The 18,263-nt window shown below is 42.3% G+C and overlaps 1 protein-coding gene across 1 annotated transcript in view; it reads right to left on the bottom strand.

The window, feature by feature from the left end:
- The window catches only part of VARS1 (valyl-tRNA synthetase 1), a 53,814-nt gene that overhangs the window by 30,447 nt on the left and 5,104 nt on the right, over window positions 1–18,263 (bottom strand). The window contains exons 3-11 of the mRNA XM_085845054.1: window positions 17,628–17,771; window positions 14,495–14,648; window positions 12,940–13,061; window positions 9,670–9,751; window positions 7,093–7,193; window positions 6,823–6,950; window positions 6,550–6,714; window positions 2,072–2,153; window positions 67–186 (exon numbers count right to left, since the gene is read on the bottom strand). Coding sequence (XP_085701180.1) covers window positions 67–186; window positions 2,072–2,153; window positions 6,550–6,714; window positions 6,823–6,950; window positions 7,093–7,193; window positions 9,670–9,751; window positions 12,940–13,061; window positions 14,495–14,648; window positions 17,628–17,771 — 1,098 coding nt within the window. The remainder of the gene's footprint in view (window positions 1–66; window positions 187–2,071; window positions 2,154–6,549; window positions 6,715–6,822; window positions 6,951–7,092; window positions 7,194–9,669; window positions 9,752–12,939; window positions 13,062–14,494; window positions 14,649–17,627; window positions 17,772–18,263) is intronic.

Genomic DNA, 18,263 nt, shown 5'->3' with positions numbered 1-18,263 from the left:
GTCTTGTGTATTCTTCTGTATGATCATGTTAAAAAAAAAACAAAAAAAAACCTCAAATACATTTACCTCGATGTCAGAGATGGCGGAGTTAAGACGACACGACCAGTTGACAAGGCGACGGCTGCGATAAATGATTCCCAGGTCATGGAGCCGCACAAATGCTTCCTTTACACTCCTACTGAGCTTCTAAATTCACAAGGAACACACAAACGGAGTCATGCATGTGAAAGCACAGTTAGGGTAAGTGTAAAAGTGAAAGCACAGCATTTTGTTTTGGTGGTCGACTCTATTCTGACATCTTTCATGAAGTGTACGGGCCCTTCTTGAAACACGAGTAAATGATCGGAAACCCAAACACGAGGAATCGGCCATCTCCCAAATGTGGCTTCCTCTTTTTAAATTTATTTATTTTTTCAGAAAGAACATGAAAATAATTATACGGCAAATATTATTCAAACCTCCTCATAAATAAAACAAACCTTATTACATGTCGATCAATTTCCAAAAGACAACAAACATGCCATTTGTGCGTGCCCTCAAGATGTCCACCCATCACCGTCTCATGATGGAGTTGCACGGTCAATTACATCTCGTGCATCAATTTTCTCAGCCCATGTTTAATCAGGCTGCGATGCCAGTACGTAATGGACGGTCAGTTTGCTCGGCAAGCGACTGTGCCCCGATATCAGAATATAAAATAAAAAAAACCTAACTCGAGCAAAGTCGATGGGGTGCAATCGCAAATCCGCACGCTTCCCACCTAAAGGAAGGTTGGAAAGATGGCAAAGCGTCCCACCAGGAATGATCAAACGTCAAATTTTGAGGAAAGAGAAAAATCTTGTTTCGCTCGCTGTGACCCTAAGTGTCCAACCTGTGAGGCATGAACCGGGGGTCAAATCGAGAAAACCGTTCCCCACGTCATGCGGCGTGCAATGTTGATTGCACACGCAAGGATTCATTGAAAGACGTTTAAAAGTGTGCCTAGAATTGTAATTTTTTTTTGCTATTCGACCTTTTGACCCCAACCAAGGGGGAAGGCCAAAGTTATGATGCGGTGATCATAACTGCCAAGGTTGTTGACTTTCTGCCCAACCGTTGAGAAGAAGACAGCATGACAGACGGATGGAGATGATTACAAATCCCCCCGGGTTTTTATTTATTTATTTATTTATTTTAAAGCGTGGCGATAATAAAATGGTGATGTTTTGACGTGTTAATAATGAATACAAAACACCTTATGAGGTTGTTGAGAATTTTGATGATGTACATATTGGTGTGTGTGCGTGCGTGTAACTTTTTAACCATTAAAACTTTTGTCATGAAAGTTTCTAGAAGCTATGTAATGAGAATATGGAATAGAATAGACAAATTAATAATTCAGTTGTTCTTTGACCATTTTTTGGCCTTTTTTTTTTAAAATCACAGCAGTGAAGTTACTTTGATCATTGCTGTATTATTTTTGAACGTGGCTTTTTCTCACCAACCACTTGTCCGATTGACAAATTTTTCAGGGTAGGAGCAACCCCCCATGGAGAATATTTTAATGATAATTGTGATCACAGGTCATGTGGTAGGCCGACATCTTGGATGAAACGCAAAAAAAAAACCCCAAAAAAACATTATATCTCTGAAACCGTTGATCGGAAAAATTTGAAACTTGGCACGTCTCATTCTACTCCCAATGTGGAATAAAGGATTGTAAGGATGACGTCATCGGTGAAGTGGTAGACCAGCCATAAATGTTTTAATCGAAATCCTTGTTTACCATTGAGATTCGGTGTGTACGTCCATTCCATGACATTTTTTTACAAGTGAGCTTTTGTCATCAAATCTTCAACAAACCTTGATTATTATGAGATTGTGGAGAACAGACATTGATAAAATGCACAATTTTTCTTAACTGTAATTTTCGTCAAGTTTAGTTTGAGTTCAAAGCGGATGCGGACGGGCTTTACATTTTGAGATGTTTTCTAGTTTTTATTATTATACCAAGTTAATATGCCTCACTTTGTACTTGCGTGCACTTATCGAATGGTGTACAAGAAAAGCCTCTACAATGCTTACTACTCACCGGGTCCATGGTGAAGCATGCTCGATCCCAGTCCAAAGACGAACCCAGCATCCTAAGCTGGTGATAGATGCGATCTCCTTTCCTACATCATGGAAGGGAAGTGGTGAAGAGGTTACAGGGCATTAAATAAATAAATCACCAAAATAATTAATTGTGCAGGAAGGTTTACAGATGTAACGTACAAGTATTAGCACCTTTTCTCTCTTCAACCGATTTTTCCCTTCCAGACAAGTGGCACCACCACTCTTTGTGACATCACTACCTTTTATGCTACTGTATTAAAAGGTAAATAGCAATGGCTCCTATCATTTCATCCACAGTGAATTATATTATCTTTCGCAGTTCAGACAATGGTGTTCAGAGAATACAGATGAGGTACAAAAAATGAATATAAACATTGATTGTTCAAATCGATTTTGAACACAAAAGAATGACGATTACAAATCCTTTCCCCGATGGATTCAGCGATAACGGTCCTTCGTCAACTCCGAACATAACCATCACTGCATCAAAGGGTCATTTCGGGTACTAAGGAATTATCTAGCATCTCTTAAGGACATACGATAGTTAAAATCATACATTCAATTTATTTTAAACTGCAGTTAAACCTCCAGAAAGTACTTACGTCCCTCAACTTTTGTCACATTTTGTTGTTCAAGCCCGAATCTAAAATGAATTAAATTTTTTTTTTTTAATTGTCACCGATCTTCACAACATACCCCATTAATGACAAAGTAAAAACATGTTTTTAGAAATTTTTACTAATTAATGAAAATGTAAAGCTGAAATGTCTTCTGTCAACAAGTATTGACCCCCTTTTCTGTGACATTCTAAATTGAGCTCAGATACATCCAATTTCCTTTGATCATTCTTCAGATGTCTCTACAACCCGATTGGAGTCCACCTGTGGCCAATTCAATTGATTGGACATGATTTAGAGAGAAACACACCTTTCTACATATTGGTCCCACGGTTGACAGTGCATGTCAGAAGAGAAACTCCACCGTGAAGTCCAAGGAACTGTCCGTAGAACTCCGAGATAGAATTGTGAGGAGTCATCGATCTGGGGAAGGGGATCAAAAAATTTCTAGAGTGTTGAAAGTTCCCAAAAGCAAAGTGAGTTCTATCATGAGGAAATGGAAAGAATATGGAATTACCGACACTTCCTCGAGCTGGCTGTCCGACCAAACTGAGCAACAGGGCAAGAAGGACCTTGGTCAGGGAGGTGATCAAGAACCCAATGACCACACTGACAGAACTACAGAACAGAGTTCCTTGGCTGAGATGGGAGAACCTGCCAGAAGGACAACAATCTCTCCAGCACTTCACAAATCAAGGCGTTATGGGAGAGTCAACAGACGGAAGCCACTCCTGAGAAATAGGCATAATACAGCACATCTGGATTTTGCAAAAAGGCACGTGAAAGTCTCTGAGATCAAGAGGCAAAATATTGTGTGTCTGATGAGATGAAAATTGAACTCTCAGGCCTGAATGCAAAGTGCTGGGTCTGAAAGAAACCGAGCACAGCTCATTATATCCATCGAACACCATCCTTACCATGAAGCATGGTGGTGTCAGAATGATGCTATAGGGATGATTTTCAGCGGCAGGACTGGAAGACTTGTATGGAGAGAGGGAACAATGAATGGAGCCAAAGACAGGCAAATCCTTGAGGAGAAACCTGCTTCAGAGTGCAAAAGACCTGAGACGACGGCGAAGATTCACATTCCAACAGGACAATGACCCAAAGCATACAGCCAAAGCAACACTGGAATGGCTTCAGAACAAGAACGTGAAAGTCCTTGAGTGGCCCAGCAGAAGCCCAGACTGGAATCCCATCGAGAATATGTGGAAAGACTTGAAGATTGCTGTTCACCGACGCTCCCCATCCAACTTGACAGAGCTTGAGCAAGTATGCAAGGAAGAATGGGAGAAAAATCCCCAAATCCAGATGTACCAACTGATCGAGACATACCCAAGAAGACTCGAAGCTGTAATCGCTGCCACAAACACTTCTACGAAGTGTCGACTCAGGGGCTGAATACTTATGTTAATTAGATATCACTGAATTTCGTTTTCAAAAAATTCAAAAAACACGTTTTCACTTTGTCATTATGGGATATTTTGTGTCAATCGGCGACAAAAAAAGAATTTGAAATTTCGTGAATTTTAAATTCAGGCTGCAACAGAACAAAATGTGAAAATGTCAAGGGGGTGTGAATACTTTCTGAGTTCATGGCACTGGACATTGTAAGAGTAATAACAATTGACTTATCCCTTGTATTGCAAAGGTCATCATAATAGGCTTTGATTGGCTTGAACCCCGTCCTCGCAACAGAGTCGCACGATACATGAAGAACTCCATTTCTCATTCTCTGTGTACTGATCTTACACCTGATAACCCTTCGGTTTGGCAGGTGTAAGACTTGGCTGTGACTTACCCAGCGCTCCCACCATTTGTTGTCTGTGACTTGTACGGGCCTCCAAACAGTGATGACTGCATCGACATCTCCCTATCTCTCTCTCTGACGACACGGACCAACTTTTCACCACTTATCCCAACTGTCTTCCTCATATGTGGTGATTTCAATTGTCACCATGCAAATTGTCCTGGTGTTGGTAACTCTCTCACCAACCGTGGCACTTCTGCAAAGGACTGTGAACTCCACTCATAGCTTCCTGACTTCCTCCATCTCGTAGCCAACGCGCGGCTCTCAATGGAAGCCTTTCATCTCCTCTCCCTGTCAAGGCTGGAGTGCCCCAAGGCAGTGTTCTAGGCCCCCATCCTATTCCTAATCCTAATCTTCATCAACGATCTCACTGACTCTCCGGAAAATCCTCTTTATCTCTTTGCTGATGACTCCATCCTCTGCCGTGACATCCCCTCATCTTTCAGATAAGACAGACAGGCAGCAGCCTCTTCCCTCTCTTCAGACCATGACAAAAATCACAAGCTTGTCAAACACTTGGAATATGTCTTTTAATCCTGAGAAATCCCACAGTCTCAGTCTCTCTCTCTCCGAAAGTACTGTACGGAAAACCACGCAACTACCTTCATAACAACCCTCTCGAAGAGGTTTAGTCACTCAAATTCATGAATCTCATTAGCCATGATCTTTTTTGGGGAAGCCACATTTCAAAGTTGGCCTCCGAAGGCAGTCACCAACTGGGAATCCTCCGTCGTGCAAAGTCCTTCCTTGACACACCTGAGCTCCTATCCGCCTACAAGGCTTTCATCCGTAGCTTGATGGAGTACTACTCTCCCCTCTGGGCTGGCACTCCTGCATTACACCTTGCTCAGCTTTTCGGCCTTCAAGATCATTGGAATCTCCTGCGATTAAGCCGAGTCTATGGGCCTATCGCTTTGCCATCGCTGACCGGTCAGTGGTCTCTCTGTTCTTCTACATTCTTTCTGCTCTGCCCTGTCGTACTTAATGCTTCCACCCCCCTCTACAGGTATCTGCAGGATGTGTGCGGTCCACCAGCAACCCCCTTCTAGTGAAACTCCCAACATCCAGAATCACTGCTCGCTCCACTCATTTGTTCCTTCTCATTTCCCACCTGTGGAATCAACTTCCGCATCCTCTTCAATCTAATTCTTCCCTCCAGGTCTTCAAGACAGCTGTTCACCACCATCGCAGATCATCCTCCATCCAAAACCATGATCTTTTCTCCACCTGCTAAATCCTCCCTCCCCAAACATTTTCCTTCTGTATTCATCTTATCCATTCTCCCCTATCCCTCATCCTTACCTGCGCATCCATTGTTGTCTCTGTCTATTTTGTCTGTTCACCCTGCTCTTGGCAATTTCTCATTCTCTTTCTGCTGTTCCTTTTGTTATGTCGTCTCGTGACCTGTTCTGGGTTCTAGCTCTTCAACGAGCCTCGACTCTGTATGCAAAAAAATTAATGTGGATGGAATTAGACCAACTGGCACTTTAATTTTGATATGGCTGTTAAAAGGAAAGTATATCAAGGACAGAACAGCATAAAGTTAAGGTCCATCTATCTGTGTTGAACTGCTCTATCATGGTTATGCAGTTGGCATCGGTGATGCCAACCTCCTATTTTCCTGGTGTTGCAAGGACAGGAAATGAAAGTTTGGCCATAGCACGAAACACAATGGTGTACGATTTTTTTTTTTTACGCTGCGAGTATGTACTTTGAAGATAAAGTTCTTAATTGTGTGGCAAATGCATCGATCAAGGGAACCAATGTTTACATTCCATGAGTAAAACAAAAACTTTAATTACAGTTTTTGACATTATAATAAAATAGATTTAAACTGGTTCTCTCATACCGATTATGAGCAATACAAATACTCCTACACACGAAAACAGTTTGAATGTAATGGCTCTTCACGGTACATTATTTCCTCCGCCGCACCGAAGGTGCCACGGAGGTTACGTTTTCATCCGCGTGTCTGTCTGTGTACAGGATATCTCAAAAAAGTTACGGACGGATTTGGACAAAACTTACTGTTCTTTCCACTTCCAGATCTCCTGCACAAATTTCTCTCGCCCGATGTCGTGGCGAGTCAGCCCATTCTCCCTCCAAATCTTCTTCTCCACCACAACCTGTGTGGCAATTCCAGCGTGGTCACAACCTGGGTTCCACAGTGTGGTTTTCCCACACATTCTGTTCCTGAAAGAACGGAGAAAAAGACGAGGGCAGTAAATTTTAAGATGAAGAATTCACCGAATAAATAAATCCGCAAAATAGATTAAATATTCCTCGCATGTTCTCAAGTACCAGCGGGTCAGGGAGTCTTCCACGGCATTGGTGAGGGCGTGTCCAAGATGCAGGTTGCCCGTGACATTTGGCGGGGGAATACACATCATGAATACGCCCTTCGGATTGTGCTCAGACACACTGCTTCTCTGTACGGACAACCAGGGAAGTGCCGCAACATCATATAAAGCACCTCTTGTCCTTAATCCACATTCTCCACCTTTTAAAGTAAGTACCTTCACCGGTAAGATTAGAAACGCGGCTTTAATGGTCGCTTTGAGTGCAGCTCACCCTGTATTCTGGCCTGAAAAAGCCCATCTTTTCCCACCAAGAGTACCAGGCCGCCTCCACGTAGCGTGGGCTGTAAGAATCGGGCATAGGTCCCGACAGATCTGAAAAGGCACGATTGTTTATCATTCCACCAGCATTCCTACAAGTACCACATTTATGGAACTAGAACGGGCACTCATAGAGCGCATACCTTCGCCGCCACTACTTTTTTTGTTCTTGGTATGAGTGTGGGGAACTGGTTTCATATGAATGGTCTTATGACACAAACCACATATCTATAATGTCATGACCCTCCCCCCGACTTTCGGGGGCTACGGACTAAACAACAATCAACTCACGTCGTTTTGGCGAGTCTTCACTCGCAAGCTCGGTGAATACAACGTTTCAACAAGAGAAGGTAATCTCGTTTGATGCTGGTTTCATGCAAATCGAATAAGAATTGACTGAGTTATGCTGAAAACCGCATATTTTTCAAGGGCGTGACCCCCCCCCGACATTTTACCCCAACCGGTGACATGTGTTATGACGTCATTGTGTCACAAGATTGGGCATTAAATTCTGAACATTTTGGTGCTGGGTTCATGTAAAGCGGACAAGAATTGACCGTGTTATGACAAAAACCGCATATTTTTCAAGGTCGTGACCCCCCTGACCTTTGACCCCTAACCGGTAACAAGAGTATGGGCGTCATTGTGTCATATTGCATATCACAAGATGAGGCGTTGAATTCTGAACGTTTTGGCGTTAGTTGCATGCAAATTGAATAAAAATTGACCGTGTTATCGTAAAAAGACGATTTTGACCTTTTTGTGACCTTGACCTTTGACCCGAACGATCCCAAAATCTAATCGAATGCTTCCTGGCTAATAACCGATCATCTCACCAAATTTCATGCAATTTGGTTTAATACTTTTTGAGTTATACGAATCACAAGATTACAAACAAATAAATAAATACACGCCGACCAAAACATAACCTTTCGCAGAATGCGAAGGTAAAAAACATTGATAGTTTTAAATAACTACATTAAATTCGAAACTTGAAGCCTGTTAAACTTGAAGTTAAACAAACAGAGTGCACAAAGCCATTTTTAGCTCGCCTGCTCGAAGAACAGAGAGCTATAGCGATACCCCCGGCATGAGCGTGAGCGTGAAAATGTTAAAATTTTTGGTGCAAGTTATTTTTTCCTTTCCAATGTTTTTATCCATCACACTATTTTTTATACGCCCGATATATATATATATATATATATATATATATATATATATATATATATATATATATATATATATATATATATATATATATATATATATATATATATATATATATATATATATATATCGGGGCGTATTATGTGTCGTCCGTCCGTCCGTCTGTCCGTTCCTGTCCGCACTCTAACTCCCAAAGTTTTAAACTTTCACGTTTCATATTTGGTACATTGGTACAGACTGTGGAGACAGTGTGTCGTGATATATGTTAGTCATCTAAAGTGGTTGCCATGGCAACCAGGATGCTGTTTTCCACGAAGTAGTAGCACAATTCTGTATATACCTTCTTGTCTGGGCGTTTATTGTGCTCACTTGCGCTCTTGTTACTGATTACAATATACAAATACATATATTGCTTTAAAATTATTTGGATCAGACTTCACTGCAATGCTTTATAAAAAAAATATTAATTATTAGACTAGTCTTTTAAAAATGATAAATGTATAAACAGGCGAGCATTGGGTGGCTTTGACACCAACTCTCTGGTTTTAATTCTGGTCAACACCATACAAAAGGAATTTCCGTGTGAAACAAGAAGACGCCTCAAATGTGTTTTCCAATTCATGTTCTGATTAGTGTTCAAAATAGAACATCTGTGATGTAAAAGGAGCTCCGTCTTGGCGAGCCTGCGTGCGTCCGGCAACAATTGTCCGATAGGGGGATATAACTAATCAAGCCAAATCCGCAAACAGTACGATATGGTTGAGTAATGTGAGGACAGATGGGCCAGTTTCGATTTACAGTGAAACAAAAACTCTTCCTCCTTTATCTTCTTCATTTATAATAATGGTGAGTCTCATTCAATCCTGTTTCTCATATCGATTGGATTCAGAAAACGCTTGCGATATTCAGTACTTTATTCGCACGATTTTTTTTTTAAAGGGTGAAAGTAAATTTTTCACCAGGTACCTCTTCTAGTTCAATCGAGATGAAGTTGTTCCTCGATCATAAACTGGCTTTGGTAAACAGACAGATAGACAGAAAGACAGAACCAATTGCTTTACCCCTCTTTTCACTTCTCATGCGCGGTAATCAGAGGGGGTGATGGGGTTCTAAATTGAGTAAAGGAGAATAATGAAAGATGAGGAATGCAAAGGGCATTGTATGATGCATAGAGGGTTAGGGGTGAGGTATAGTGGAAAAATGTCTCCAATACAGTATTTGCAAACGTAATAAATAGATGGCCCCTTTTGAGGAGCACATCTCAATATCTCCTTTTAAAAAAAAACAAAAAAACATTTGAAGTGTTGATGCGCATCCTGGACATTCCTTTCACAGAAACCCCAATCCATGGTGGAGACCTTACCTTTCTTTTGACCTGGAGCTGTTGGGATATCGTACGTGATAACTTCCAACTCCTTCTTTTCTTTTTTCTCTGCCTTCGACTTCTGTGAGATGAAAAATGAAATACAGGATTTCACATCACAATGTTGTAACAAAAAAAAAAAAAAAAAAAAAAAGCCTTGCGGATACAGCACATGAAGAGATGAGCTAAATGGCCTGCTCCTGTGTTTTTGTTTCCTTGGATTAATGTTGCAAATTAAACACACTATACACCATACACCACACACAACAGCTTTGCAAATTCATGTTCTCAAGTTTCAACCGATCAAAATTTATCCCAAAACACGCATACAGTGAAGGTGTTTAACATCAAGCTGAAGGCTGTGTACAAGTCGAAGAATGGACTTTCATCGGAAAAAAAATACATATGGGAGGAGAGGGGTGTGAATAACATTTTAAAAGAATCAATATTTGTTGTGAAATTTCAACAAAATCGTTTCTCAGGAAGCTACATCAACCTCCTTAATTGCCCCCATTATTCCCGCTCATTGTGTGGATATGTCCTGGTGTTGGCTTGATGGTTAGGGTGGTGGGCTTGGGATCCTATGATCATGAGTTCAAATCCCATTCGCTGTTGAACGAGTACTAGGTGGGGTTGACTCTGCCTGTCATCCTTCCGAGGTCGGCAAAATGAGTACCAGCATGCTGGTATCCTGTGTTGGAGTGGCGACCCGTCCAGGATTGGGCCCAATAGCCAAGGAGACTGCTTAGGTAGCACCAACGCTCTGCACAGAGTATAATCCCAATGGATGGATGGATTGTGTGGGTGGATGCAGAACATTTTTTGCCAATTTTTTTTCACAACTGCCCTGCCAGGCCTGAGGATAATAGGAATTTGCAATTTGTTCAGAGTGGCAACGATAACTCGCAAAAACATACCATGGGATTTTTAACGTCCCACAACTAATGCTGGCGGACGGGTCCTGTGGTTGAACGTCATTCTGATGGACGGTGCACACGATGCCACCTCGCCCTGTATGCGATGACAGTTTACAGCTGAGTTGAGACAGTTCAGCGGTGAGTGTGCCTACCTCTAGGCCATCCTGTAAGCACAAAGCATTTCTCAATAATAATTTTTTTTTTAAATGACCTGGGGAGGGTCTGCAGGTGGGAAATTTGATTGGTCAGGATGAGATGAAATGCCAGAATATTTTGAAGTAGGTTACTGCTAAACGGGTTTTGAAAGTGCCAATAAGGTGATTTGTGTTCTCCAGTGTTCAAGTATCTTACGATAATTCACTGTCTGTCTGTCTGTTCCCAGGTACTGCAAAAACGGCTGAACTGATTGCAACCATTTTTTGGGTGCGTAATCCAGGGACCCCTTGGAGTAAAATAGGCATTAACATGACCCCCTTGACGGCTCCCGTCGGGAGCGGCTGCTTCTAGCATAATTCAATTGAAATAACATAGATTAAAAAGGTCATAGAATTTATTTATTTTTTACAGTTTACTGCTGTCTTTTACACCACCTTAACACATTAAATTAGTTATTTGTGTCTATTGTTTGTGTCCTTTATGATGTCCCTAAAAACACTAACTTTCATGTTTGGAATGATTTTCAATTTTGTTTGACTGCCAGGCAGGCAGAGTAGAAATATTACCGCATCGCATGTGCACGTGTGCGATCGGGACAAATTCAGATCCAAAATATTGCTGAACTTCAGGTCCGTTTTGTGTTTCATTGTCAAAAACAAAAAAACAACAACATTCAATTGAAATGAAGTTGTTCCCTGATCACAAACTGCCATTTGCAGACAGACAGACAGACAAAGTGAACCAACTGCTTAACCCCGCTTTTCGCTTCACGTGTGCGGGGTAACAACTGCTACAACTTCATAATCGGTGAATCCCTTGAAAATGTTTTGAAGCAAAATTAACCCAGAAAGGCTACAGTAACACGAACCTTAAATGGCAAAGCAAATACAAATTGTTGAATCAAATTATTTATTATTTGCCAACAAAAAATGGAAACTTGCACTGCCAAACGAAGCTCACAATCTTCAGATAAAATATTTTGCAATTAATTTCTAATTGTAATTAAAATAATAAAACAATGACAAAAACAGCAGCAATTATAGTAAAACAAAAACCCACTGTCAAACTATCGAAATTGCACAGAGAGAATAATTCAACAGACAACTGGATTATCAATTTTTAAAAAACATTCATAAAAGATATAAAAACAGGCATTTCAACTTCAGGCTTCTAAACTTGGTACAATTCATGATAACACAAACAAAGAACTCGGAGGGCACTCGGTTGAGCGCACACCTCCGACACGTAATGCCTGATCCACGACAACATATCGGGCCCAATACATTTTTCAAATATCATGCTATACATTCACTATATCGCTTGTGACCCCATCTCTCAATGGTGAAGAATCACTTTAAAAGTTAAATAATTCTCGTATCCAGATCTGGATCCTCACCAAAATCGAATCAATTCGTCCTCGCCACACAACCACCCTCTCTACCAAATTAGCACATTTCATCCGGATCCGTCCACAAACTTTTTGAGATATCTTGCACACAAACAAACAAACAAACAAACAGACAGACAGACAGACAGACAGAAAGCGATGAAAACATAACCTCTATCATCTTCGGTGGTGGAGGTAAAAATAGGACCACTAGAGTCTGGACATGTCGCTTGTCTGGGCCCTGCCCTCATGTTCGAACCGAAATTTACTCGCATTCTGGCTGGTGGGTCTGGAGAAGAAGTTTTTGAAGGAATTTACATGATTTTCCCAAAAATTTACCAACTCCACCACTTTGACACATTCCCGGTCACGTGATCGGCATGACCTCTGGAATTTGTCGTCCCGACCCTAAGCCTAATGCTGAAACCCAAATTTGGTATCATTTTGACTGGTGGGTCTGGAGAAGAAGATTTTGGAAGGAATTTACTAAGTCGGCCATTTTGACCGACTTACGGTCAAATGAATAGAACGAGCTTTGCAATCCCCGTTACCAGTCAGGAGCGGAACGTTGCTGCCAAATTCCAGCCAGATCGGCACAGCGGTTTGGCCGGAGAAGTCGAAACAGGAGACGGACGGACAGACGGACGGCGCACGATGACAATACCTCATCTGGAATTCCAACTCCGGATAAGCTAAAAAATAAGGTTATTAGCCTGGAGATTTCCAGTTAAGCAACGACCAGTTACGAACATGGTAATAAGTATGGGATAAAAGTGCAGCAACAGGTGCTGATAAACAATGCCAGCAAACCTCAGTTGTTTTTTCCTTCAGCTTGTCCTGCTTTTGAAGGAACTTCTCCATCTTTTCCTTTTTCTTCGCCTCCTTTTTCAATTGTGTGGGGGTCTTTAAAATCACGTTATCGCTCGGAGCCCCTGTGTGGACGTTCAAGGCACAGCGAGGTATTTTAAAGTTTTCAATGGCTCACTTAAATCAATTATTGTTTGGGGCATACACGAGGGTCGGTATGAAGGTAATGCCTCTTAATTTTCAGTTCATAAGCAAAGCTTCGGAGGAAAGCTTCGTGTCTACCATCCATTGCAAGTTGAGCGGAACTGTGATCGGTCATGTGACAACATCACACCACATTTTCAAAGTGGCTGCCCTCAGGCGAGATGTGCGTACGAAACAGAGAGGTTATTGAATTTTGTTTTTACTGCGGAAGAGGTTCCTCCAGTGGATATTTATCGGCGTTTAAAGAATGTGTAAGACAACTACCATTGATGTAAGCACCGTTAGATGTTGGGCAAAGCATTTCAAGAGTGGGGGGAACAGATATCGATGAGAAGCCTCAAAGTGGTCGGCCTGCAACAGCGGTGACACCGTTAAACAAGAGTTGGGTTGATGCGCTCGTTCACGTGCACCGCAGTTGACGGAAACCATGTGGAAAAATAACTTCATATTTGCCACGTACGTATGCATATTCCCAGTAATTAGCCCGTTCCCCGTGCAGCAGAAGACGGGATTTTGCAATCACTTTTGTGTGTCTGTGGCATGTTTCTCCGTGTGTCTGTCTGCGCCGTAACTTTTTTTTTTTACCATTTGAGCTTTTGTCATCAAATTTGCAACAAAGCTCTATTATGAAAATATGGAAAAGACAAATTAAGAATTTGGTCAAAAGGTCAAAGGTACCATTTAGCAGACGGAAGAAGAAATCCGAATTCAAATTGGACGGGTTTTACATTTCCAGATGCTTTCTAGTTTTCATGGTTATTACCTCCGCCACCGAAGGTGAAGGACGTTATGTTGTCATCCCTTTCTGTTTGTCTTTTTTTGTATACAAGCTATCTCAAAAAGTTTGGACGGATCCGGATGAAATTTGGTGGACAGGTTGGATATGTCGCAAAGACGAATTGATTCAATTTGGGTGAAGATCCGAATCCGGATGTGGATACGAGAATTATTTAATTTTTAAAGTGATTATTCATCATTGAGAGATTGGGCCCAAAAAAAAACGATAGAAAGCACGATATCTCAAAAATGTATTCGCCACGTAATGCCTGATCCACGAGAACACATCGGGCCTGAGGTATATACGCTTCTACTGAGTGGCCTTCGAGTTTTAATTGTATTTGGCGAGAAATAAAACAAGAGGCATTACTTTCGTACCGACCCTCATAGAATAGACCTAAAGAACATCATACCGGATATAAGGTTTGCAAACTAATTCTCCGTTAAACATGATGTGCACATTAAACGATGGACACAGAGTGCAAATGACCGGCAGAATTAGATGGAAACATCATTGATTTATTTTTAAAATACAAGTTTACAAAATGGATGTCAAAACTGAATTTTGTTTTCCGACCACTCTGTTTCACAGCCGGTGCAGTCGTTGTGGAGGGAAGACCCCCGGGTGTTCCGCTTTCTTCCAACAGTGCACGTATGGGTGGGTGACTCGACATGGCGTGGAACCATCGATGTACGTGAGGGAATTTTGCTCGTTCATCCTGCGTCATGACCTGGACACACAAACCGCTTTGTTACACAAAAGATGCTTCGTCACCATCTTGTTAATTTAATGGCTTGGTGACACATTTCAAGGTTTTTTAAAATTTATTTATTTATTTATTTATTTATTTTCATTGATCGTTATTTATTTCTCGTTTATAGCATCTTAAGCTGTATTCACATCAATATAATCCTTGGAAGTAACTGATCCATAGGAATTCCAAAGAATTTTGCGATGAATTAAGAAAACGGCATCCACAGGAGAATATTTAATATCAGATAGGTGGCAGGTAGCAAACTAGTTGGTGTCACGAGATGGCGTAACTATCACTTGGATGCTTTTTGCTGTGAGAATTGCCACAGATGGCACCCTCAGTTTCCGAGTCAAGCCGGGTTCATATATATATATATATATATATATATATATATATAATGTGTAATACCAATTGATGGTCTTGTGACAAATGAAGAGGTCTTAAGCTAAGATGTATTAACTCCTGTTCACACACACACACACACACACACACACACACACACACACACACAGACGCACACACACACACACACACACACACACACACACACACACACACACACACACACACACACACACACACACACACACATCCACATCCACATCCACATCCACATCCACATCCACATCCACATCCACAACACACACACACACACACACACACACACACACACACACACACACACACACACACACACACACACACACACACACACACACACACACACACACACACACACACACACCTCAGCTCAGCTCACGAAACGGAATATTTTAAAGTCCAAGTGAGCTTTTATTCCTGAACATAGTACAACGTGCGTGGGAATTAATGCCAACCTCCATTTTGTTGCAAATGTCACGTCCACAAACACGTCATCGGGTATTTGGCCTCATGCCACAACCGCTCAACCACAGCCGGACGTGAAACGCCGAAGCAGATCACATCAAGGATGGCTATTGAGCAGCAATTCACCTCCAGTTGCGCACACCTGAGGGGTAATTTTGCCCTGAAGTCCGAACGTAGTCGAGAACCCCACCGGTTATCAATGAGTAATTAACAATGCTCTTTTTGGAGTACTGCTCTCCCCTCTGGGCTGGTGCTCCTGCCTCCAACCTTTCTCAGCTTCACGCTGTGGAAACCAAGACATTTCGGATCATTGGCATCTCCAGCGATGAGGCTGAGTCTTTGTGCCTCTCACTCTCTCACCGCAGGCTGGTCGGTGGTCTTTCTGTCTTCTCCCGTCTCCTCTCCTGTCTCGCCCACCATGCTTTGTGTGCGATATGTCCCCACCATATTTCTCCAGGGCGCTCAAGGTCCGCCAACAAAATCACGAATCACTGCTCACCTTCACTCTTTCATTCCTCTTTTTCCCGTCTTTGGAATAAACTCCTTCACTCTGTTCAATCCCATTCTTCCCTCCAGGCCTTCAAAACAGCTGTTCACCACCACCTCTTATCATCCGCCATCCAAATCCTCAATATTTCTACCCCCGTTAATCCACCCCAAACCCACCTCCTTCAAATTCCCTGCTTTCCTTCCTGAAAGTCCCTGTGATATCCATCTTGTATTCCCCATGTTCCCCACCCCATCTGTCTTCCTTCCACAGATCTCCTAATGTCTCTGTTCCCCACTGTTTTGTCCTTCGCTCTCCCACCCCTCGTCTCATGCCCCCCCCCCTTGCTGTGCATTGTGTGTTTGCTCTCATGCGAGCCTCGACAAGGTATACCAAAAAAGACAACCTTTTTTTTCCCCGACTGACACGGATGACCATCCGCTCATCACTCACAGCACCAAATGCCAGTAAAGTTTTTCAGACAACCAATCGGGAGCTCCTGCAGACCCCTTCTCTCTGAAACTTCCTGTGCGGCCATCCCAAATTTCAACCCTGTCCCCATGATGGCCGGCACACTCCACAGGACTGAACGCGCATGGCGCAGGTACATTCCACCCACCTCCCCCCCCTGCACACGGTGAAGTCACATCCCCCGAGAAGAGTAAGCGAGCCATCACCAGCATCCTGGACAAGTTCTAAATTCCTGCTCTAACCTCCACGGTGCATTACATCAGCACCACAGCTATGCCCCCAGTAAATCATGCCAACTGTAGACGTGTGCTGACATTTGAAATTATTCCCGTTAGCATTCCCATCTGAACTCGCAGTCTCATGGTGTGAAGATCTCAGGTTCAAATCCCCTGTACCATAAGTGTTTGCCGATGGGTTTTTTTTTTTTTTAATGTCCATGCATTTCAAGTAAAACTAGAATGAGCAGCACTTGGTGGAGCGCATAACCTCCACCAGGGTGACCAGTTCACATCCACCGAGTTTTGTCATAAGCCGTCCATAACTTTTTGAGACATCGTGCTATATATATCGTCTTTTGGCTCCATCACTCAATGGTAAAGAATAACTTGAAAAACTATTTAAAAAAAAAACAAAAATTCTCGTATCCGGATCCAGATCTTCACCAAGATCGAATCAATTCATCCTCGTCACACACACACACACCCAACCCGTCAACCCAAGATTCGTCCGGATCAGTCGGTAAATCTTTGAGAAATCCTGCTCTCAGACAAAAAGAGAAACAAACAGGGGTGAAAGCATAACCTCCGTTCATCTCCGGCGATGGAGGTAATAAATGGGTGGCCCCAAAATGGTGGATAATCAGAATTTGGAAAGAGGGAAAGGAGATTATAAGGAGGCTTGGGACTGCAGGGAAAGCAGAGGGGAGAGGTTGGATGAAAAAAAAAAAAAATGGCACGATTTTTGCATATGCAGTAATATAATTTGTATAAGGCCCCAAAATTGGCAAATCCAAATAAAGCGTGACGTTGCGAGCGGTGTAGACGCCTCGGACTCGTTTCCAAATGGATGATTATAAGGAAAATGACGAAAAAGAACGAAAATGGCAGTGCGGTACAAGTTACATCGCAACAGCTTCCGCAAGAGAACATTACCTGATTGTATAGTCGGAACAAGATGGAAAAAACAAAAATGTCTGCCAGGCTCAGCCGCGTGCTTCCCAGAAAGGCACTGGAGGCGAGATGTCCATCGAGTACGGCGAGGCTCGTCCATAGCTCGACCGAGGCACGTTCCACCGCCTTCAACCAAGCGCAGAAAAACAAGATGGGAAGGAAAGAAGTTTGGAATTGTAAACTGGCTCTAAAAAAAACACACACACACACACACACACACACACACAAACAGCAAAGTGTGCTCAAACTGACATCAAAGAAGAGGATACAAAATCTCAATGCCAAGGAATACCCCCGACACTCGGCACAAAAAGAATCACCACCACAAACTGTTATGCCTGGTAGAAAATAACTCGACAAGCCAAAAGAGAGTATGAGAAGGACATGGGCTAAGAATATTAAACAACAACAAGGCTTTATTTAAGTATATCAGGGAGAAAAGAACAGGTTAGGACCAGTTTGGGCCCATTGAGGAGTAGCACCTGGAGAGTGGTCAGTGATGAAAGTGAGACGGCAGGCTTAATAAACTGGGATTTTTCTTCAACTTTTACACAAGAACAGTCAGGAGAATTTCCAATAGCTGAGAGTATCTCTCGAGGAGGTGAGGAAGGGCTTTTA

The sequence above is a fragment of the Eptatretus burgeri genome, chromosome 1, assembly GCF_056783735.1.
Source record: "Eptatretus burgeri isolate ZD-2024b chromosome 1, Ebu_testis_v1, whole genome shotgun sequence".
In the NCBI taxonomy this organism is placed as follows: Eukaryota; Metazoa; Chordata; class Myxini; order Myxiniformes; family Myxinidae; genus Eptatretus; species Eptatretus burgeri.
The sequence above is the reverse complement of the archived record's forward strand: the minus strand, read 5'-3'. Positions and strand labels throughout refer to the sequence as shown.